We start from the raw sequence: 23,471 nt of genomic DNA, 5'->3' as shown, positions 1-23,471 counted from the left end.
CTGTGTGGATAACTGGATGACTTTAATCAGGAGCTTGCTACTTTTTTTTGCAATGGTGACCAACTACAACTTGTACTTGCTATGTATGTCCTTTCCTATTACACTTTTCTGCCTATTTAAAAAAAATTATGTTTATTCATATAAGAATAACTAATTTTGTGTATTTGGCCAGTTACAGACTGCAAGTAACACCTCCAATTTTGAATGATATTTGAAGATAAAATTATGCAGCCAAAATTTCATGATTCGGTACTTTGACAGCACTTCCATCCTCTGCAGCTTCAAGTACTCAAAGGTATAGAAGAGCAGGGTCATGGGAGTACTCAACTCTGTGATTTGCCTTCCAGATTTCTTGCAATCCATAGTACTTTCCTTTATTACCTGCTATTTTTCTGTTCCCCTTGTTACTTGGCTGCACTGTGGGCCAGGATTACAAGGAGAAGTTGTGCAGGCCAGGACTTTATTCCTAAAAACAAGAGGGCAAAGGTTTCAGATCAGATGGGAGAGGTCTAAAAGGATAATTCGGGCTTTTTTTTTATACAACGCTTAGTGCATGTTTGTAATGAGCTGCTAGAAACAGTGGCTGAAGTGGGCACGTGAGCAACATTTAAAAGCCATCTAGATAAGCACATGGGCAGGAGAGGTTTTGAGAAGTATGGCCAAATGCAGGCAGATGGAACTTCAATACTCTTCAACATAGTTGGCATAAGTGAGATGAGCCAAAGGGCCTGTTCCATGCAGTATGACTGACTCTGTGAGCACATTCCCTACAATGTACAGTGTTCAGATTTACCAACCAAGGAAGTAATTCAAGACTCAAATCTTTTGAGGGTAATAGTATAATCCAGCTGGACCATGTCACCAGTGATTTGAAGCTAGTGTGAAATAAGATGATATTTTTTCCCACAAACATGATTTGACTGGACCCAGGGACGTTTGTGGCTATCAGAAAAAAAAAGTCTTAACATTGTTTATGTACACTGCTATTGCTCAATAGCACAGGAACTGACAAAACCTGATCCATACGGTTGGTTCCATCAGTTTCAGGTTGGAGAACCACACTCTAACTGATGGTTTGGAAATGTAGAATTAAAAGCCATGGTATCAGTTTAAGGGATTGGTGTACAATGATTAAGTGAAGAAAAATCTCACTCAGTGAAATTTAGTAATTCTCTATTTCAATATTAGATTAGATCTATAGATTTATTTGAAATAAGGAAATGAAAAATATGAGGACAAGTTACAAATGGAGGATCAGGCTTGACTTTATTGGTGGAGGAACAACCTTGTGTTTGCAAGACCTGTTTTTCTTATTACTTGTATGTTCTTCCTTTTTTGTTTTATCTGGGATATCCATACAGATTCTTGGACTGAGCATCATACTGCACGATAAGTGATAGCCTTTGAACACAAACTTGCAGGTGGGTAGGAGAAATCTTCTACGGACCCGTCTGCAATTCATCCTTTTTGGACAGCGTCTCTGGATTAAAGAAGACTTGCCACCTTGCCAATTTTCTCAGTTCTGAGGTTTATGATGATTCCAATTTGGAATCAAAGGTTCTTCCACGGACAGACAAGTAGATGTCTAACGTGGGCAGTTTGACAGGTGATGTGCTCCCTTTGCTCTTGCTGCCTGCTGCATGGACTCCAGATTTTCAAGCTAGGTGATAGTCTGAGCTATGAGAATAATGTGGACTAACTTCAGTAGGATTTGGTGAAGGACATAACAGATTGAATATGATGTTGCGAAATGTGGAAGACATAGAGTTCTCATGTAAATGGTAAGAGCTTGAAAGATCTTAGCATTCAGAGGGTTTAAATTATCTTTATGCATGAATTACTTAATGTGCTGGTAAGCAAGCTATTATGGAAGAAAACTGTACTGGCCTTTATTACAAGGCATTTGTGTCAGGGCCAGATCTGACAGGGTCAGTGACAGGGCTCCAGTCTCTGTACCAGAAGTTTACACCTGCAATGAAACCAGTGCAGCAGAGTTGATCAGATTGATTCCTGGAATGGTTCACTTACAGAGAGATTAAACAAGCTGTGTTGATACACTCTTGAATTTTGAAGAACAAAACTAAAATGCTTGCAATTATCAATGTGTCATTGATATTTCCTCAGGTTGGAGTGTCTAGAACCAGGGGTCACATTCTCAAAATAAGATGCTGGGATTTTAGAACAATGATGAAAGGAAATATTTGTTCTGGGAAGATGGTGAATCTTCAAAATTCTGTGTCTTGGAGGGTCATGAATCTTTGATTAGTATATTCAAGAAAAAAATGACTATTAGATTTTAAAAGAATATGTGGTTAGTGCAGGAAAATGGCACAGAAGTAAAAGGTAAGCCACAATCTTACTGAATGGCAGATCAGACAAGAGGGGCGGAATAGCTTTTTGTTCTCAAGTTCCTTACATCATGGGATTGTATTGGAGATCAGCATTGCGTACAGCACTTCAGGTACGGGCTCACTTTTGGCCTGTTCAGCTGCAGTGAGATTGCCTTGAATCTTACTTCATCCCAGCATGGTAATATTCTGTTCCAAGTACAGTATGAGGGTATTGAGATGCTGGAGCATTCTGTAATTTACGTAAATTCAAGCATTCTTGCATTCCTAAAATGTTATCACACATTAGACTCCATCTGCCAAAGTTTTACCCATTCACTTAACTTATCTGTGTCTCTTGCAAATCTTCTATGTTCTTCGTACAATTGCATTTCCCTTCCTAATGTCAGGAGATCTCTCTACAATGAATTTCAGCATTTTGCCAGCGGCAGATTTAAGGCTATCTAGACCAAAGTTTCCTGTTTTTGTCTTTTTCCTTTCTAAAATATGGACATTACATTTACAGTTTTCCATCCTACTAGAACTTTTCTATAATGGGGGGAATTTTGAAACATCACAACTGACTTGTCCACTATTTCTTCTTCTAAGTCCCTCAGATCATCAAATTCAGAGGGGCTTTGTACATTGATGCAGTGCTTAGTGTTAACTCACAGAGTGCTTATTGATTATAGTGCTCTGCTCTTGAAATCCAAATATTCACAGTTATGTACTCCACTTTAGTTTAAAATGGCACTTGTATGGGTTGTATGCTGTTGCTCCTGGAATCTTGCATTTCTTTAGCAGTGAAATAATGATCTCATTGTTTCAAGCCTGGGTGTGAACCAATGTGAAGTGTCCCTATAAATGAGGGCTGGTGTGGGATAGGTAGGGCAAGCACCATGGCAACTTGGAAACATGGAAGCATAGAAAATAAGAATAGGAATAGATGCAGCTTTTGTGTCTGCTGCACCATTCACATTGTGTAGCTGATAGATCTGCTGCCTCACAGTACCAGAGGTCTGGATTTAATCCTGATTTTGAGTGCTTTTGTATAAAGTTTGCATGTTTGTCATGGGATTTCTCTGGGTGTTCCAGTTTTGTCCCTCACCCCAAAAAAGCTTACAGGTTGGTAGGTTGTTTTCCCACTGTAAATTGTGTAGGTGATTGGTAAAATCATTAGGGTTAATGAGTATGTGGAGAGGGTTAGTGGAAATAGGTGGTTGCTAGTTGGTATAAACTCAGTGGGCCAAAGAACCTGTTTCTGTGCTATATCCCTTTATAACTCTATAATATGACCATCCACTTTAGTACCTATTTCCTTTGTATCTCTTGATCCCTTTAGCGTTAAGCATTGCTGCCTTAGAAATATAGAAAACCTACAGCATGGTATAGGCCCTTTGGCCCACAATATTGTGTTGAACATGTACTCACTTTAGAAATTACCCAGAATTACCCGTAGCCATCTATTTTTCTAAAATTTATGTACCATATCTTCTTGAATATACTTGATGGAGTTGGAGATTTAGTTAGAGAATTCTACAAGTTTGACACACTCTGGCTGACAAAATTTTCCCTAATCTGTTTTTAATGTCATGTCTTGCATCCTGAGACTTTGATTCCTAGTTCTGGATCACCTGCTGTTGTGAACAGCCTCCACGTACTGTATCTGATCTGTTCCATTCTGTAAGAATTCCACTTCTGTGAGATTTCCCACTCATTCTTCTGAACTACAGTGAATGTAGACCCAGTTGACCTAATCAGTCATTATACATCAGTCTGCTATCCTAGAAATCTTTCTAGTAACTTCTGTGACACTCCATGCCAAGAACATCCTTTCTCAGGTAAGGATGTGCTCAAAGTACCATTTGTAGTCTCCACAAGGCTCTACGATGGTAGCAAAAACATATTGCTCCTGACTGAGTTACTCTTGGAAGAAAGGCCAATATACCTTTTCTCCTCTTAACTTGCTTTCAGCAGCTTGTGTCCAAAGTCATGTAGATCTCATTGTACTTTTCCATTTACCTATCTTACCATCATTCAGATAATAACCTTGCTGTTTTTGGATCTAAAAGGGATAAGCTTACTTTGTCAATATTGAACTACAACTGCCAAGATTTTGCTCACTCAGCCAGCTTGTCTGAATCATATTGGAGCTTCTTCGCATCCTCTTTGTAGCTCAGATTAAAGTCAAGTTTAGTATGGTGAGGTACAGGTTCAATGAAAAGCTTGTCTGCAGCTGCTTCACAGGCACGTTAGTACTGACAACACATAGGATATAAATTATACAAGACAGCAAGAGAGAAGAAAAACTGCAAAAATAAAACTTAAGCGCTTCTCTGGGTGTAATGTCTCTGAGGATCTATCCTGGGTCCAGCATATTTCAAAGGAGGCACAATAGCAGCTGCATTTCATTAGGAGTTTGAGGAGACTTGGTATGCCACAAAAAAACTCTAGCAAGTTGCTACAGGTGTACTGTGGAGAGCATTCTAACTGGTTGCATCACTGACTGGTGTAGAGGGGCCACTGCACAGGATCAGAAAAAGCTGCAGAAAGTTGTAAACTCAGCCCGCTTCATCATGGGCACTAGTTTCTCCAGTATTGAAGACACTTAAAAAAAAAGCTGCGTCCATCATTAAAGACCCTCATCACCCAGCACATGCCCTCTTCTTATTGCCACCATCAAGGAGGAGGTACAAGTGCCTGAAGACACACACTCTATGTTTTGGGAACAGCTTTTTCCCATCTGCCATCAGATTTCTTACTGGACAATGAGCCTATGAACACTATCTGACCATATTTTTTGCTGTCATTTTGCATTAAATTTAATATTTTATATGCATTTCTTATTGTGATTTAAATTTTTAAAAATTATAATGTATTGCAATGTACTGCTGCTTCAAAACAACAAATTTCATGACATATGCCAGTGATATTAAACCTGATTCTGATTCTTAAAAAAAGGCACAATCAGAGACAAGTCCATGGTAGTGCAAGAAGTGATCCATAGTTTTCCATTGCTGATATAAGATTAGGATTGTGCAGAGCAGTTGAGATCCTGATGTCTGAAAGAAAGTAGCTGTTTCTTAACCTGGTGTTGTGGGACCTCAAGGTTCTGAACCTTCTGCTTATCAGTAGCAGTGTGATGAGGGCATGGTCTGAATAGTGGGGATCCTTGATGTCAGATACTTCCTTTTTGAGGTAGCACCTCCTCTACATGCTGTCAGAGGTAGTGAGGGCTTTGCCCATGATGAACCGGGCTATGTTTACTGTTCTTTGTAGCCTCTTGTATTCCTGTGCTTTGTAATTTAAGTAGCAGGCCATGATGCAACCCAGTCAGGATGCTTTCATCTATAGTTTATTAGAGTTCCACCCTCTCTCCCACTTTCTGACAGCAAATGTGGGGATGCTACATTTTATTTCCTTATCCAAATTACCTATGTTATCTAAACAACATTTTATTATTCACTGCCTGCCACTGGGAAGAAGGTGATATTCTCTGTTTCTGATTTTGCAACCAGTTCATAGCCTTGCTAGTGTATTCCCTCTGATCCCATGTGCTTTAATTTTGTATCCTAACGTGTTTTGTGCGATCTTATCAAAAGCCATCTGAAAATCTAAATAATCTAAATAACCTTACCTAATCTATTAGTTATAACCTCAAAAAAAGACTCAGGGTTTGTTAAATAACTTCCCTTTTGTAAACACATGCTTCATTAAATTCCATTGTTTTCAAAATATTATTTTACTGTATCTTTTATAATTGATTCTGACATTTACTGTTGTTGATGTTGGGTTTACTGGTTTGCTTTGTTTTCCTCTTGCTTTCCTTAAAAATGGTTGCAGCTATTTGCTATCCCCTGGTCTGTAGGAAGTGGTCCGGAGGGTGAAGGATGTTTTCTATGGTCACCTGCCGTAGTACTCTGAGATGTACCATAATCATGCCTTGGGGATTTTTTTCTGCCTTTTAGCCTAGTAGTTTCCCTGATACTTTATTGATAAATAAATCAGTTTCCTCTCTAGAATTTTAGCACCTTAACATCTGTAAGTTACTGTGTCATCCTTAACAAAGACAGAATGAAATTCTGCTATTATCCCAATTATTTCCTCTGTTTCTGACATTGGGGGGGGGGGGGGCTTTATTTGTCTTCATTAAGCTTTTTTCTCTCATGTTCATAGAAGCTTTTAAAATCATTTTTTTTATTTTCTCCATTTCTCGTTCAACCTACTGAACCCCTCTCTGCTCTCTTGATAAATCTTGTTGTCCTTTGTTAAATTTTTCAAATTTTGCAATCCCTAGGCCTGCTGCTTTCCTGGCAACTTTGGGTGCCTCTGTGTGGATCTAATATAATCGTTAAACTTCTTCATAAGCCATTGTTTCCTCCATCTATTTTATACCAGAAATCTGTGCACTAAGCCAGTATATGGGTCATTACTAGAGAGTAGTAGTGGCTACTCCATGTAGTGACAGACTGTTTGTTATCACAGTGAAATCTCTTGGATGGGGAAAGATTACAGCCAAACAGATGGTGAGACAGCAGCTTTCATCACTTTCTTCAAATATAGGATCTGGGCAGTCTATCAGCACATGGAGCAGGCAATTTCATTCCCCACTAATGGCCAATAGCCTTTACATTGGCTGGGGAGCTCTGAGCCCTACAGCTTGCTTTTGAATGGTTACACCATTCTCCTCAGGTTGTTCACTACCATCACTCATTGTCTTGGCCATTCACTCTTTGCCTGGCTACTTTCGGTCCACTTTGTGCTACTCATCAAGTACCTACCTGCTCCCACTTTCATTTCTCTGCTTGTAGATTCAAGCTGAACTTGTTAGTCCTATAGCTTTTTTCATTACTTTGTGTTGAAACATAAATTTTCTGTTACCTTTTCTAAATAATAATGGGGATTTTCCTCCAAAAGCTCTTTGTTGGCTATAAAGAACATTTTAAATGAAAGAGAAGATTGGTAGCTTGGGTTGGTTGCTTAGTTTTTAGAGGGCTGTTCACCAGGTTCTGTGACCATCCCTACAAACTTAACATTATAAAGTCATGATATATGCCACTGAAATGCAAGTTCTTCGTTTTAATTTCACCGCTAGCTGCTTTGGTAATCAAGAGTTCAAAGTGTTATTTTGCATTGTTTTATGTGTTTTCAGGTTGCATGGCTGTTCCATTAATTTTAATTGAAAAAGTTTGCCTACTGTTATTAATTAAAAATACTATTTAGTAAATTTTGAATTGTAGCTATGGAACGGTATGGGGGCAAAAAAAGGTGAGGTGAACAGAAGGCGGAGGTAATTATTTCATGTCAAAGGAGATTATTGTAAAGAAAAAAATTAACTTTATTTGTCACATGCATGCTGAAACATAAAGCGAAACACGGCGTTTGTGTCAGAGGATCAGCGAGGATTGTGCTGGGCAACCCATAAGTGTTGGTTTGCTTACAGCCATCATGGCATGCCCACAACTCATTAGCCCTAATTTTATACCATTTGAAATGTGGGAAGAAACCAGAACACCCAGATGAAATTCATGCAGTCACAGGGAGAATGTAGAAACTCTTTACAACAGTGGCAAAAATTGAACCCCAATCTTAGAGCTGCCATTTTAGCAGTGTTGCTATAATCGCTGTGCTACTGTGCTACCCAAACAATGGTAAATTGTAGAATGTTTTAAAAAAAATTACAGATTATAGACAGCTAGAAAGATCACAATGTCTAATGACAAGATGTTTAAAGTCTGTTATCCTGACTACTACAATAAAATGTTTTGTTTTATTGAATAAATGCCAGTGTAGAATTGTAGGCCTGCTTTTATTAATTTCCCGATGCTGTGTAAGAGTGTGTTACATGTGTAAACTATTTAGAACAAAGGAACATTTAAAAAAAAATCAAGATGCATTTCTGTATGTTTAGAATTTGTAAGAAAATTGGCTTCATTATTTGGACCTACAAATGTTCAAAAGTTCATTTTATTGTCAAAGTATGCATGTAGAATACAATACAACTCTGATATTTGTCCTCTCCAAACAACCGTGAAATACAGAAAAACCATGGGATTGTTGAAAGAAAAGACATCAATCCCTCTCGCATGAGAAAGCAATAAGAGCTTGTTAACCCCAAATTCCCCAACCCCTACCTCACACAAAAAAACTAACAGATTGCCCACCTGGAAAACAGAATCTAGAACATCATGAACCCCAAACCCTCAACCACTTCCCCCGCGGAAAAAAAGGACAGTGATACTAGCCACAGCTCCCTCTCATGCACACAGATAAACACCGACAAGAACATCAGACCTCAAATATCCTACTCCCCCTTGCACACACAAAAACTAACATATCGTCCACACAGAACCCCAAATTCCCACCCTCCAACCAGTAACAAGGACAAAAATACAGAAAACTGAATGAGACCAATATGAACTACAGTGCAATAATCACATAAATCTTAGAATTTCAAAATCATTCTGTGTTTAGCAACAAGAAGCATTACCGCTCAAATACAGTCCTTCCTTGGAGAGCGATCAATGATCCCACGGCCTCGTCGACTGCCGATCACAAGCCTTGCCAACGCCTCCTGCTAGCATCGAGGAGAGCTGCCACTCATATTTAGTCCTTCCAATGTTTATCCAACATAAAGTCTTAGTCATGAATGAAATTTTAATAAAATATTCTTTATAAATATCTATTTCCAAAACCGTGAGTGCACTAAGAAGGCTATCGGATGAAAGAAATATTTGCTACTTGGAGAATACATATTGGCTCTTTTTTTTGTTTTCACCGATATAATTTAGCCTTTTACTAAATGCAGCTAATAAGGAAGTCTCGAATAGTTTCATGCAATTACCAGTCATTCTACTTGATGTATTATGCAGTAACTGAAATTTGACAGACCATTTTGAAATTATAAAACAGATTTGTGTTCTTGAATGTAGCAAAATAAAATTCAGTGTTTGAATTAAGTTCAAGCAATTAACAGAGGTAAATTACTTCCAAACCGTAGATCATTGAATAAACGCTAATGTGCAAAGGTGACCATAAGTTTAATGTACTTGTTATGGGTAAAATTAAAGCAATTACATCTCTAGCACTGTGATTTGGATATCTATATTCTCATGATACCACATATTTTGAACTGGGGCTTGAGTTGTTAATTAACAATCCAGTCAACACAATTTATCTTCAAACTACCACTGGAAAGGAAAATTGGACAGAATGTAAAGCAAAACAGCAACTTACTTTGCCTTGTTCTAGCAGCAAAAGGTACTTTCAATCTGAATTGAGGCTGGAGATGACAAAGCAATGGCAGTGTTGGGTTTGAACAGCAGGGCAAATCTTGAATTGTTTGAGATGGTGTGCAAAGTTTGTTATTATTGACAAGGATTCTGAAAGTTTAATTGGGGCTTAAGAAATGTCCTCAGTCTTGCCACTGTTTAGTTAAAAGAAAATTGGAAGCTAAGCAAAAAAAAAATATTTTATTGCCATACATATGCAAATTGATCCCATTGCTTCACACTTATTAAGGTGAGGTATATGATTGAGACAGAGGAGTGAGCCACAGAATAATGTTTGGACTCTGAGTTGATAATGTGGGAGTGAAAAATGAAGATATTGGTAACTTTCCCCTGGAAAAACTGAATGAAGGATGATAGTTTAGCCAAAAAACTAATTCCAGAGGCCTAATTTGCAGAAGAGAGATGTGTTAAAGATTATGTAATAAATTTTGTTAAAGACTATAGACATATTGTTTGTAAATTATATTTGGTTCAGTGGTATCATTAAGTGGGGAAAATTTAATTTGGAGATGGTTATGGATCTAAGAACTAAGCTTGTTTTCAAAATAGTAAATAAAAGAAAATGATGGAAACATTCAGGTCAGACAGCATCTATGCACAGAGGAATGTTTCAGATCAATGAACCTTAATCTGAAAGTTCAATTTCCAGCATCTGCGGTGTTTTGATTTTACTTTCTATGGTTATCAGTCCAGTAGGTTAAAAGTTTCTGACCTTTGTGGGAGATTTCAACATGCAGCTTAACTGCTGTGTTTTGAGTCTTGTGGCTACCCTTTAAAATACTTCATCAGTTTGAGAGGGCTTGAAGGTGTTTTCTTTCTTCTTTCTTATTCTAGCACCATTCGTAGACTGCATAATTTGAAACTTCTTTCTGTGTGTCATACTAGAATGCGTTTGATTCTAGTTAATTGGGAGATATCAGGACCAGTATATTTTGGCCCAATCAAGTGACTGCCTCAATTAGCTGAAGTTTCATGGAAATAGCTAAGGTATAAAAGAAGACAAAATAACTTACAATTATGTAACAAATTATGTATGTAAATGAGCCATAGAATAAATTAGAACTCTACAAATACAACAGTACTATAAAAATTGAGTATTAGTAATAGTTGTCAATCGAGGAATTAATACAGTGTATGTTGCCATGTACTTTTGATTGACTGTAAATGAACAAAATCAACTCCAACCCCTAGTGTAAAGAATGGATTGCCTTCATACAATCCTTTCGAGGATTGCATCCTCCAAATTTTCATTTTAATTGTAACATTCAAAATGATTGTTGATACCTTCAAACTCTTTGTAGTGCCTAACTTGAAGTAGTGAAATAATTTCAATTTCACTCCCAGCCATTTTTGGCACCTCCAAGCCTGAACGTTTGAAAGCACAGTGAGCAAAATAGTTCTAAATTGTCTTGTTCTTTATTTCTTGCAAACATCAGTGCCAAAAATTACTGCCTTTTGATTAGAAATACACGCAACTGACTGCTTTGGCAACACTGCAATGGGTGATTGCACTTGAAACTCCAGTTTGGTGTAGATGTTGCTTAGCTGATAATAATGTGGATGTTTTGCATTCTTTGCTTCTAAGGTTTGCCTGTTCAGCAAAAGCTATTGACTTCATGAAATGTAATTGACTGTAAAAGGATGCTAGATGGATTACTGTGATGTGTTTGCATTCAGGCAGAGTGGTATTGAAATCTGAGTTGGATGAATTGGCAATTTGATTGGCAAATTTCCCACAATGACTCAGGCTGAACTGGAAAACAGCCTGTGAGCAACCTATGTGGTTCATTCCTGCTTTCACCTTGAATTTATGAAGTCTAAAGACTAGATTTGTCAGTAGGAAATTGGAATCATAACCATGATACTGTTATTGTTGGGAAAGTAACTATCTACTGGATAGCATATGCAGTAAGTCAACAGGCAGTTCCTCACTGAGACAGTGCCAACTTTCATATGAATTGAGGATGAAAAAGGATATCGGGAGCTTGTCCATCAACCAAAATTTAAGATTTATTTATAATATCTGATCAATATGTTCAATGGAAATTCACAAACAGCAGGTTTCAACCAACTTGAATGCTTTGAACTGCACAAAAATGACAAACGAGAAGATCATCTCACACAAGCAAAGAAAATCTGCAGATGTTGGAAATCCACAGAATGCTGGGGGAACTCAGCAGGGTAGGCAACATGCATAGAAAAGAGTATAGTTGACATTTTGGGCTGAGACCCTTCATCAGAACTGGAGAGAAAAAGAGGAGTCAGAGTTGGAAGGTGGGGGGAGAGGAGGAAGAAACGCCAGGTGAGTGATGAAACTCGGAGGGGTGAGGGGTGAAGTAAAGAGCTGGGAAGTTGATTGGTGAAAGAGATACAGGGCTAGAGAAGGAGGAATCGAATAGGAGAGGACAGAAGGCTATGGGAGAAAGGAAAGGTGAAGCAGCATCAGAGGGAGTTGATGGACAGTTAAGGAGGTAAGGTAAAAGGGGGAAGAGGGAACAAGCAATGGTGAAGTTTGCGGTGGTATTACCAGAAGTTTGAGATATGGATGTTCATGCCATCAGGTTGGAAGCTACCCAGACGGAATATAAGGTTTTGTTTCTCCAATCTTAGTGTGGCCTTATTGTGACAGTAAAGTAGACCATGGACTGGAGGCTGAGGAGGGGGAAAAAAGTGTCTGCCATAATTGAATGATGGAGTATACACAATGGGCCAAATGGCTTAATTCTGCTCCTATATCTTATGGTGGTCTTATGGACATGTTGGAATGGGAAGTGGAGTTAAAATGGGTGGCCTTTTCCAGTGGCCGGAGCAGTGATGCTTGCTGAAACTGTCTCCCAATCTATGTCTGGTCTCACTGATATATAGGAGGCCACACCAGGAGCACTGGTTACAGTAGATGACCGCAGCAGACTCATAGGTGAATTGTTGCCTCACCTGGAAGGACTGTTTAGGGCTTATAATGGTAGTGAGGGAGGACCTTGTGTTTCTTCCTCTCTACCCTCCATCTTCTAGCTCTGCCTCATTTATTTTCTCCAGCCCTGAAGAAGGGTTTTGGCCTGAAACATCGACTATACTCTTTTCCATAGATGCTGCTTGGCCTGCTGAGTTCCTTCAGCGTTTTTTTGTGTGTGTTGCACTCATTTGAACACGTTCAATAATCAACTGGGCAACTCTATTTTTGTTTTATTTTTATTTTCCTTCATCTAATCTTGATTCTCCATGGACTACAACTCCCCTGCTTTTGTGTCACACTGGCATGTAGTTTCCTTGGTGCTATGTAGAATCAAGGTTGTCTGCCAGAACTTTTCATGTTAAATAAGAATCAGTATATTTACCCTGGTATCAAGACCATTTGCTTGGTGCTTAAGTTACCGTGTGAGTTATCCAGTCCAATGATACAAGCAGGGGTCCACTGTGGCAATCTTAAGTTCAGCTAACTAAACAATGCATAATTAAAAATCTAGATCTGTGGTCATTGCCATTTTAAAAGAAAATAGTGCTATTAGGGAAGGAAATCTGCTGTCCTTTCCTGGCCTGGCTGCCAGAGGAAGTAGTGGAATCAGATTCAAATAATATGTGTAAGAGGCATTTTGACATGTGTTTCAATAGGTAACAGTGCAATGCAGGCAAATGGGTTTCATTAGATGGGGGTGGGGATAGTGAGAAGAGGTTTACATGGACAAGGTGAGCCCAAGGGCTCATTTCTGTGACGTACAACTTTATGATAGTGGTACTGTACCAGGAATAATGTTGATTTTCATATCTACTGTACTAAAGTCCACTAAACTGCTTAGTTGCACTAAAATGCGTTGATAACTATAAGAGCCCCTGAGAGCACCTTCACCATGAAGCACAAAGATTTCAGTAGTTGGAGCTCTCCACATCCTTCTTGATGGGTATTGGAGATGGACAATCAATGCTGCTCTTGCAAGTAATGCTCACAATCTAGAACAGGGAGAAAAGCTATCAACTTTTGTTGAACTATAGATGCCTCAGGCATGAACTCTCAAGAGAATTCAGTTCTCAGGTAGCAGCCATCCCAGAAGTCCCATTCTTTTTATGGTGAGTGTGCATAATGTCATATAATTGATCAGAAACAGCATCTCTAATTCACAAACAGACAAATGAATGTGATGGTACAGATGTTTTATAAATTCGCTATAGTTTCCTTCTGCTTGAGCTTGCATTCATTCTGTCCTATGAGGTGTAAGACTAATGGGTATCATCAAGTTTGTATTTCTCCTGGAACCATTTCTTAAAGTTTAGTACCTGCTTGAATGTAACCATGTAATTAATGAAATATGTTAAAAGAAAACACAAAAGGAAATGCATCCTTATGGAAGTTATTCTTGGGGACAATTGTATTTTGTTAATATTTACTCTCAAATGTTTGAAAGTATGAAATGAGTACACCTCCTCTTGAGTTAAAGTTCTTTATTAGAGATTGAATGTACAGTTGAAGTAAGAAGTTTACATACTCTTGGGTTGAAGTAATTAAAACTCATTGTTTAACCACTCCACAAATTTCACATTAGCAAACTATAGTTTTGCAAGACGTTGAGGACCTCTACTTTGTGCATGACATGAGTAATTTTTCCAACAATTTTTTACAGACAGATTATTTCACTTTTAATTGACTATATCACATTTTCAGTGGGTCAGAAGTTAACATACAAAATCAAAAGAAATCAGCCAAGACCGCAGAAAAAAAATTGTGGACCTCCACAAGTTGAGTTCATCCTTGGGAGCAATTTCCAAACACCTGAGGGTACCACGTTCATCTGTACAAACAATAGTATGCAAGTATAAACACTATGGGACCACGCAACTGTCGTACTGCTCAGGAAGGAGATGCATTCTGCCTCCTAGAGATGAATGTACCTTGGCGCGAAATGTGCAAATCCATCCCAGAACAACGGCAAAGGACCTTGTGAAGATGCTGGAAGAAACAGGTAGACAAGTATCTATATCCATGGTAAAATGAGTCCTATATCAACATAACCTGAAAGGCTGCTCAGCAAGGAAGAAGCCACTGCTCCAAACTGCCAGAAAAAAAGTCAGACTAGTTTGCAAGTGCACATGGGAACAAAGATCTTACTTTTTGGAGAAATGTCCTTGGGTCTGATGAAACAACAATTGAATTGATTGGCCATAATGACCATCATTATGTTTGGAGGAAAAAGGGTGAGCCTTGCAAGCCAAAGAACACCATCCCAACCGTGAAGCATGGGGGTGGCAGCATCGTGTTGTGGGAGTGCTTCGATGCAGGAGGGACTGGTGCAATTCACAAAATAGATGGTATCATGAGGCAGGAAAATATGTGGATATATTGAAGCAACATCCCAAGACGTCAGCCAGGAAGTTAAAGCTCGGTCGCAAATGCGGTTTCCAAATGGACAATGATCCCAAGCTTACCTCTGAAGTTGTGGCAAAATTGCTTAAGGACAACAAAGTCAAGGTGTTGGAGTGGCATCACAAAGCCCTGACCTCAGTCCGATAGAAAATTTGTGGGCAGAACTGAAAAAGTGTGTGCAAGTAAAGAGGCCTACAAACGTGACTCAGACCAGTTCTGTCTCGAGGAATGGAACAAAATTCCAGCAACTTATTGTAAGAAGCTTGTGGAAGGCTACCCAAAATGTTTAACCCAAGTTAAACAATTTAAAGGCAATGCTACCAAATACTAACAAAGTGTATGAAAACTTCTAACCCACTGGAAATGCGATGAAAGAAATAAAAGCTGAAATAAATCATTCTCTCTACTATTATTTTGACATTTCACATTCTTAAAATAAAGTAGTGATCCTAACTGACCTAAGACAGGGAATGTTTTCTAGGATTAAATGTCAGGCATTGTGAAAAACTGAATTTAAATGTTTTTGGCTAAGGTGTATGTAAGCTTCTGACTTCAACTGTATAATAATTGAGAATTATTTTGTAAAGAAAGTAGGGAGATCATTGAACAAGAGGACTGAAAGGGATCGTTTCTATTTTTTTTCTGCCTTCTGCATCTTTAATAAGTTGAAAGGTCCAGAACTCTATAGAGAAACACCAGATATTATTTCTGGAGAAGTTGTAAATGCCTGTTTCTGATAATATTGACCTTCTCATTATAATGCATCTTTGAGTTTGAAGTTTTTCATTGTTGCATTTTCCTTTCATTAGAGTGCTCATCTTCACAGTAACTGAAAGATAGTGGGCTTTGAATCCAAGTGTGCAATCCCCTAACTAAATAGATACTAAAGTAGTTTTCCTTCCCCCACTCCCTACCCCCCGCTGACAGACTCTGGACCCCACATGACAAGAAGGCAATGATGTACAGGGATTATTGGTGCATTCGACCATACAGATCAGCATTAACTTATTTCTTCTACAGTTGGGGTAATGGATTACAGTGTGCAAATGACACTTGTACTTGCGCAATTGGAGGTCAAGTTCGAAATTGTGAGGATGTGCTATATATTAAATTTCCAATAGTCGAAAGTCTCTACACCATTTGCCATTATTTAGCAGCTACTTTTCAGCACTTAAAGGTAGTTCTCAAAAAAAGGACTTTGATGAAGAAAATCACCACTATCTCCAAAAAGCCATCATGATGGAAGGAAGGAAATTGTGAAGACCCAGATCTCAAAAGCTGACACCTTATTCATGATAATGAATGAATACTTGTGGTCTTTGCCTTCCTGTCTGCTTTAGTTAAGGAAAACCTACAAGTCGCTCCCCTAAAGATTTGAAGAAGTATCACTAAAACTATTTCTTCAGAACCCTCCAAATCAGTTGGCAGTATGGATGTATCAATGCTTGTTTATTCTCTCAGACCAAATTCCTAACATTATCATTACTACCATCTCGGGTTGGATAGGCCACATCATTTAAATTACTGACTCTAGTCTCAAACACCTTTACTATCTAAAACGGGAGCACTTGGAGCTCCTGGACAAAAAATAGGAAAATAATACAACATCCAAATGGATCTACCCACCTGCCTTGTGAAGCACCTCCTGTTCCATCTATGGCAGAGTCCTACAGAGGGCTCTTCAGCTACTTCAGAACCCTCAAAACCAGAGCAAAAGCAATTATGTTTGGTCCCAGGAGCTGACTTAAAAGAAAAATAATTATCCATTTATAAGCTGTAAAGTGGGACTACATCCATTGTAGTAATGTGAGGAAAAGAGCAAGGGAATGCAAAGGATTTTCCCTTCAAAGAGCCAGCACTGAAGCATGTACTTTTGGCTTATGGGGCTCTATCTATAAATTTTGTAAGAAAGTGGTTTGTCCTTTAAAGTATGGTTATAGTTTAACCTTTAGGTCCATTGTTCCATTCTTACCCAGATTATTCCATATTTATTCGGTTAATGAAGGAAAGGCATCTGGATTAGATTTTGGATTCCACTCATATCTTTGAGGTGATGCATCAACATATGATGGCTTGAATGGGAAATTATTTGTGTGTGGGAGAGGAATCCAGCATCATGACTAGCAAAATATTAATGTTCAGCTTTTTAAAAATTGACATGATGAATGGATTACAGGCTGTGGTATATTTAGAGAGATCACACTATAATGAATTGATAATGACTATTATTTGTTTAAATTGTTCAATAATATCAATTATGATCTGATGCTGCTTCAAAACGGAATCCTTTAAATTATTTCCATATGAATATGTAGTGACTGTGTTGAGCTGTATTTTCAGAAATCAAACCTCCTAAGTATTGTGTTCCATTATTTGCTGTCTTGCACTAACTTTCAGGATTTAGTTGTCTGTAGTTTCATAAAGCACCGTAACGCCCTCATGACAGTACTTATGTTGAACAGTTATGTTCTCTTTTCATGGGTTTTTCTCTAAACAAGTCCTTACCAGACATTGGACTGACTGGCTGATGTGGAACTCATTACTAATTAGGTTCTCAGTCTACTAAAGTATGTGTGTTTTTCCCCAGTGGCCATTCACCCACCAGGAAGTACATTGACATTATCCAATACCATCCACTTAATTAACTTAATTATTAACCACTTAATATTGTAACTGTTTTCTATCTTCATCGTCTGGTCTGGGTGGTTACGTGTTGTATGCTAATCCCTTTTATCATCTACTTTCTGCAGAACAGATTTCCGATGTTTTCAATCTTTTTGATAGTATTGATATAATTATTGAGAAAAATTGATCTGAATTTATGAATGCAAGATGCTCACATTAATGTGGATGATTGATATTATATTTTTAACTATTTCTCCTCTTATTCATTTGCTGTTGTTTTGCTTTAAATCAGGTTGTCCAGCTAGTACAGTATGTTAATAGTGCTCCACTTCACATAGAACTCATATGATTCCACTTGTAGATCTCCTGTAGTGATTTACATATTGTTAATCTGAAGTTCCTATACAGTTACATTGAATCTGCAACACATAGGCTGATTCTGTTTGGCTCACACTGATACACTACAACTCCTCATGTATTTGTCTTTTGGAATGCACCTAAAACTTTGGTTGTGGTTTGAGTTACTGCACATCATGGATTTGCTGAAGTTAGCTTTTTAGTTATTGTATAATTATCTTGTGTTGTTTTGGTTTCTGCTTGTTCTGTTTGGATTCTGAAGTTAAGAGAAATAGTATGGTATGATATATTTATGCTGCAGTGTTTTAATGTTGGTATGATCTAATGTGCTTGCACTTGTCATATTAAGTGGCTTGCTTGGTGCTGAGTGATTCAATTACAGTAGACAGTAAATGGCAGGTCTTTTTAGGAGTACTGATGTACAAAAGGAGCTTCAGGTGCTTGTCCATAGTTCACATAATATAGCAAGTGATAGGGTTGTAAAAAGATGTATGACATATTTGCCATCATTGGGCATTGGGTATAAAAGTTGGCAAATTATGTTGTAACTGTATAAAGTTTTGGTGAGGCTTTGTGCAGCATATTGTCTCCATATATGGTTGCCCCATTACAGAAAGGATGTGAAGGCTTTGGAGAGGGTGTAGAAGAGGTTCACCAGGATATTGCCTGGTTTGGAGATGGTTAGCCTTGAGGAAAGAATGGTCTCATTTCAGTGTCTTTGTTAGAACATTTGAGACTGCGAGGTCACCTGATAATTACATATAAAATTATGAGATGTCTCATATTCACATATACACCTTAAATTCCAACTGGGTAGCATTTAACCTGATGGCATAAACCTTGAATTCTCAAACCTCTAGTAATTACCCTCCCCCCACTTCACCATCCCCATACCTGTTTCCCTCTCTAATTTATCTCCTTACCTGCCCATCACCTTCCTCTGGTGCTCCTTCCCCTTCCCTTTCTTCCATGATCTTTTACCCCTCCTCCAGTCCTTTATCTCTTTCATCAATCAACTTCCCAGCTCTTTACTTCACTCCCCACCCTGCTGGTTTCACCTATCATCTGTCACCTTGTACTTCTTTCCCTCTTGCCACCTTCTCATTCTTACTTCTCCCGTTCCTTTCCAATAAAAGACGGTGTAGGTTTAAGCTGAGAGGAGAAAAAAAATTATCAAAGATTTACAAGATGACGATCAGTTCCTCGAGCATCTTGATTTTTTTCTCCAGGTTCCAGCATTCACAATCTTTTGTGTGACCATTTTCATTATGCCCATTGTTTTTCACTTCAGATGCTGCTGAAATTTACCGAGGCAAGTCCATGGCAATTGATTTGGCTTTAGCATCAAATACCAATTAATTTCTCGGTCCATATTTGTTAAATTATCAGGTTTTTCTCAATTGTTAATTGTCACCTTTGTCAGTTCTGTATGTGAATACTTGCTTTATTTTTCTTCCAGTGTTCTTGCAGGTTACAATGGGACAATTTTTGCTTATGGCCAGACAGGGAGTGGGAAGACGTTCACTGTCACAGGAGGGGCTGAACGGTATAGTGACAGAGGCATCATTCCCAGGACACTCTCATATATATTTGGAGAGTTTCAGAAGGTAAAATGTCTCATCTGCTTATGTGCTTTCAGTGCTAAAGTCATTCTACACTTGGCTACATTATCTAGGAAAGTAGCATGTTGTCAAAAGTTTGTAAGTTACTAAGTCATGAATTGGAACTTGAGAAAGTATCTTGGTGTCAAATAAAGGTATTCTTTATAAAGGAAATATTGAGATGAGGGTAAAAGAATTGCAGAATTTTAATCTGCAAGACAATGGGTAGGTTTATTCTTGATCCCTTGCATTAAATGTGAATTTAATTGTAGTAATAGCATAACTGTCATTAACACACTACTGTATCCAAATTCTGAATTTGGTCCCATGGACTCCTGTGAAACCGAATTTCAGAGGTGAACACAGTGTGTAGCTGTGGAAATATATGCATTAAGTGCAAAAAAAAAGTGAAAATTTCTGTGCTTTCTTTTATTTTTATCCTTAATGGTCTTTTAATTATTACTATGCATCATGTCATTTCTGTATGCAGTGCAATGACATTTTTGCAATAAACCTATTGCTAGTTCTGACTGGGTGGGTACTGAATATTTGGTTTTTGTGGAATGCTGTTAGTTTTTTGTACTCTTAATGCTATGTGGGCATTGTCGACGTGATGAGTATTTATTGCCCATTCTTGCTTGGCCTTTCAACCAAGTGGTGTGGCTTGTTGGGTATTTTCTGAGTGGAGCTGAAATTCAATTCCACCAAGGTAGATTTTGATTTCTAAAAATATACCAGGTATGTGTAAAGCTTTTGGTCCCTAAAAAATGTTGGCCGAGTCAGATGGGAATTTTTATGACTATTAAGCAACTTAATTTTTTTCAATATCTTTTCATTCAAGATGTATTAAACTACTTGAATCTAAATTTCTCAGCTGTCATTGTGAATTTTGAAGTCACCTCTGGATTAGCAGTTCAAGGTTTTGCATACTAATTCAGTAACTTCGTCATTTTACTTCCTGTGTGCAAATGAAATATGATAACTTTTCACCTTCACGAGAGAGGTGCATTCTGCTTCTGTGCAACTGAGGGCAGACCAACGTGACCAGATCCATGTCCTTAACATATGCATTTTCCTAAAGGTACTGTCCTTTAAGATTGGTATTTAAGCTTTTCATCCACAACTTCCATTCTTGTTACTTATCTTAGTTCCTTTTCTAAATAATTTGCAACAGTGGAGCAATGTAAAAATGAGGCCATTAGCTACCCTCACTTTCTGAAGCTGGATAATGATTTTCCCACCTGTAATGATTTGTCAATGAAGTGGAAAACACAGGACTCGTTGCCTCCACTGTCACTTCCGAGGCTTTGGTTCAAACAACTTGCAACCTTTTTTTGGTCACCTGCTGATCACACCTCCTCACCTGATCCTGTCCCACTCCTTCCCCTCACCTCTTTTACACTGGTTATTTTGCCTTTGCTTTTTCAGTCAAATTGAATGGCTTCATTTGGACTGTCCATTTCCCTCTGTAGAGACTGCCTAACATGCTGAGTTCCTTGAGCAGATTATTTTCTCGCTGTTAACTGGATGGCAAATATCTAATCTGAAGATGTTTAAAATAAATTGTTCCAGGAAACTATTCAGCTGAAAATTTAGGAATGAAACAGTTAAACTATAGGGGATGCCACTATGTTATATTTTCAACCAACTTTATTGGACTTATTCATTATTTTAATTTTATTTCATTTCTCCTGGATCAGGACAGCAGCAAAGTCTACACAACCCATATTTCCTATTTGGAAATTTACAATGAATGTGGTTATGATCTCCTTGATCCACGTCATGAAGCCTCCAAGCTTGAAGACTTGCCGTGAGTTTAATTCATCTTGGCTACTTATTAATTTAATTTAGTTTTTTTCAGTACCACACCCCCGCCATTTCAGCAGTTCATATGAGGAAAATATTTATAACTACAAAAGGAAAGATTGTGGGATATTTCAACATTCGTATCCATCCACATTGGTTGTCTGTTTATGACATTGAAAACATTTATTGACTCATTGTTTCTGAAGAGGGCTGATTATAGCTTTGAAGATCTTGTGGTTATGTTTTTTTTTGTTTGAAGTTGGTCTTTGTTTATTTTCTCTTTCTTTTAAAAGCAAAACCAAATTGTTATGTTCTCTCAGAGGAATGAGCATCTACCAGTCATTGTGGAAACTTGTAGAATGAATTGGGGAATGCCAGTTGTTAGAAATTGTTTAACTGGGTGCAGCATTGAAACAATGATGAATCACAATTCTTGAATATAAAACACAACTTTCCAGTCTTTAGTTTACAATTTCTTATGAAATACAAGATATATGCTGAGATTTTGAGTTACTTCTGCCTGTAATTAATGTGAAGCTAAAAGTTTTTCATGGATCCAGAAGAGACTTCAAAACCAGACTTTCTTGCGGCCTGAGATCTGAATAATGTCTGTAATTCCCAAACAGGTAATGACGCATGTTTATCGGTGAAAAAATCTGAAACATGAAAAATCTGGGACTCGACAAGATAGCTGCTATCTTGTTTTCTCTGTCTGTGTTATTTAGAGTCAGGTTACATTCTTAAAATAAGGCTTTGCCATTCATGACAGAAGGTATTTTTTCACCTGGGAATGTAATGAATTTTTGTAATTCTCTAACCTGAAAGGCTGCAGAGGTTCAGTCAGCAAATTCATTGATGAAATTAAAAGATTTTTTGATATGAAGGGAATCAAGGGCATGAAGTTAGTACAGGAAAGTTGTGCTGAGGGAAAAAGTCAATCATAATCTTACTGATTGCAAGAAGGCACAAGAAGCCAAATAGCCTGCTCCTGCTTCAGAATGTTGTACTTAAAAATTAAGATGCAAAATCATTTATTTCATATTATATTTTATTGATAGAATTTTGCAGTGCTATAAAATTGGATTCTTTTCTCTTTTTCACATGTGATCCTTCATGCCACTTTCTTGTTCTTTTTTAAATCTACTCCATAGGCATTTTCATATTGGTCTCCACTCTTTTGCAATCCAACTGTGTAATGTATAAGTCTCACTGTTCAACCAAAGCCATCACATTTGACTTTCAGCACTAACTCTACTACCTTCCTATCTCATTACCCTGATACTGCACAATCTCTGTGTCTTACTAGATTTTGTCCTGAGCCTTTGCCAAAGTTCCAATTTGTTTTGTCTTTGTCTTTTCCTGTCTTTGTCAATAATTCTTGTCCTTTTCACTGATTTCTTTTGAAAATTTCAGCTATCCTTCATTATGTTCTGTACTTTTTTTGTTCATCCATGTTATTTGTAGTAGATGTAGTGAAACTGCATTCAAGATCCTTAAAGTCATCTTCAATTCCCACCACATACTCATCACAGCCTAAGTACAGAAGTGTCTCCAGCTGTTTGTATGTGTGTGCTCCTTACTTTTCTGATTTTTTTTTCTGAGGTCAAGAGCCTTAAAAATGACATTGCTTTCACTTCTCTTTCTTTAAATTTAGAATTCTCTTTCCAAATACCGTTGCCTAATTCAACTCATCGTTTTTAAAGCCTCCACATAATTCATTCACAAGTGAGAGAAGATCTGCAGATGCTGGAAGTTGAAGCAATACACACAAAATGCAGGAGGAATGCAGCAGGCTAGTTAGCATCTGTGGAACAGAGTACAGTCAACATTCTCGGCTGAGACCCTTCAACAGGACCAGATTTGGAGACCGCTTCGCTGAGGATCTATGCTCCGTCCGCCAGAACAAGCAGGATCTCCCAGTGGCCACCCATTTGAATTCCATTTCCCATTCCCATTCAGATATGTTTATCAATGGCCCCCTCCACTGTTGAACAACACCTTATATTCCATTTGGGTAGCCTCCAACCTGATGGTATGAAAATCGATTTCTCAAACTTCCAGTAATGCCTCCACCTCACTTCACCATTTCCCATCCCCTTGTCCCTCTCTC

At 38.0% G+C, this 23,471-nt stretch overlaps 1 protein-coding gene across 3 annotated transcripts in view; it reads left to right on the top strand.

Moving 5' to 3' along the window:
- kif6 (kinesin family member 6) overlaps positions 1-23,471 on the top strand; it is a 553,299-nt gene that overhangs the window by 25,567 nt on the left and 504,261 nt on the right. For all 3 annotated transcript variants that reach the window (XM_059982794.1, XM_059982793.1, XM_059982792.1), the window contains 2 exons: positions 19,414-19,561; positions 21,256-21,365. In XM_059982794.1, the coding sequence (XP_059838777.1) occupies positions 19,414-19,561; positions 21,256-21,365 (258 nt within the window). The remainder of the gene's footprint in view (positions 1-19,413; positions 19,562-21,255; positions 21,366-23,471) is intronic.

This window comes from Hypanus sabinus, chromosome 10 (assembly GCF_030144855.1).
Source record: "Hypanus sabinus isolate sHypSab1 chromosome 10, sHypSab1.hap1, whole genome shotgun sequence".
Taxonomy (NCBI): Eukaryota; Metazoa; Chordata; class Chondrichthyes; order Myliobatiformes; family Dasyatidae; genus Hypanus; species Hypanus sabinus.
Note: the sequence above shows the minus strand (reverse complement) of the source record. Positions and strands in the feature narration are given on the sequence as shown.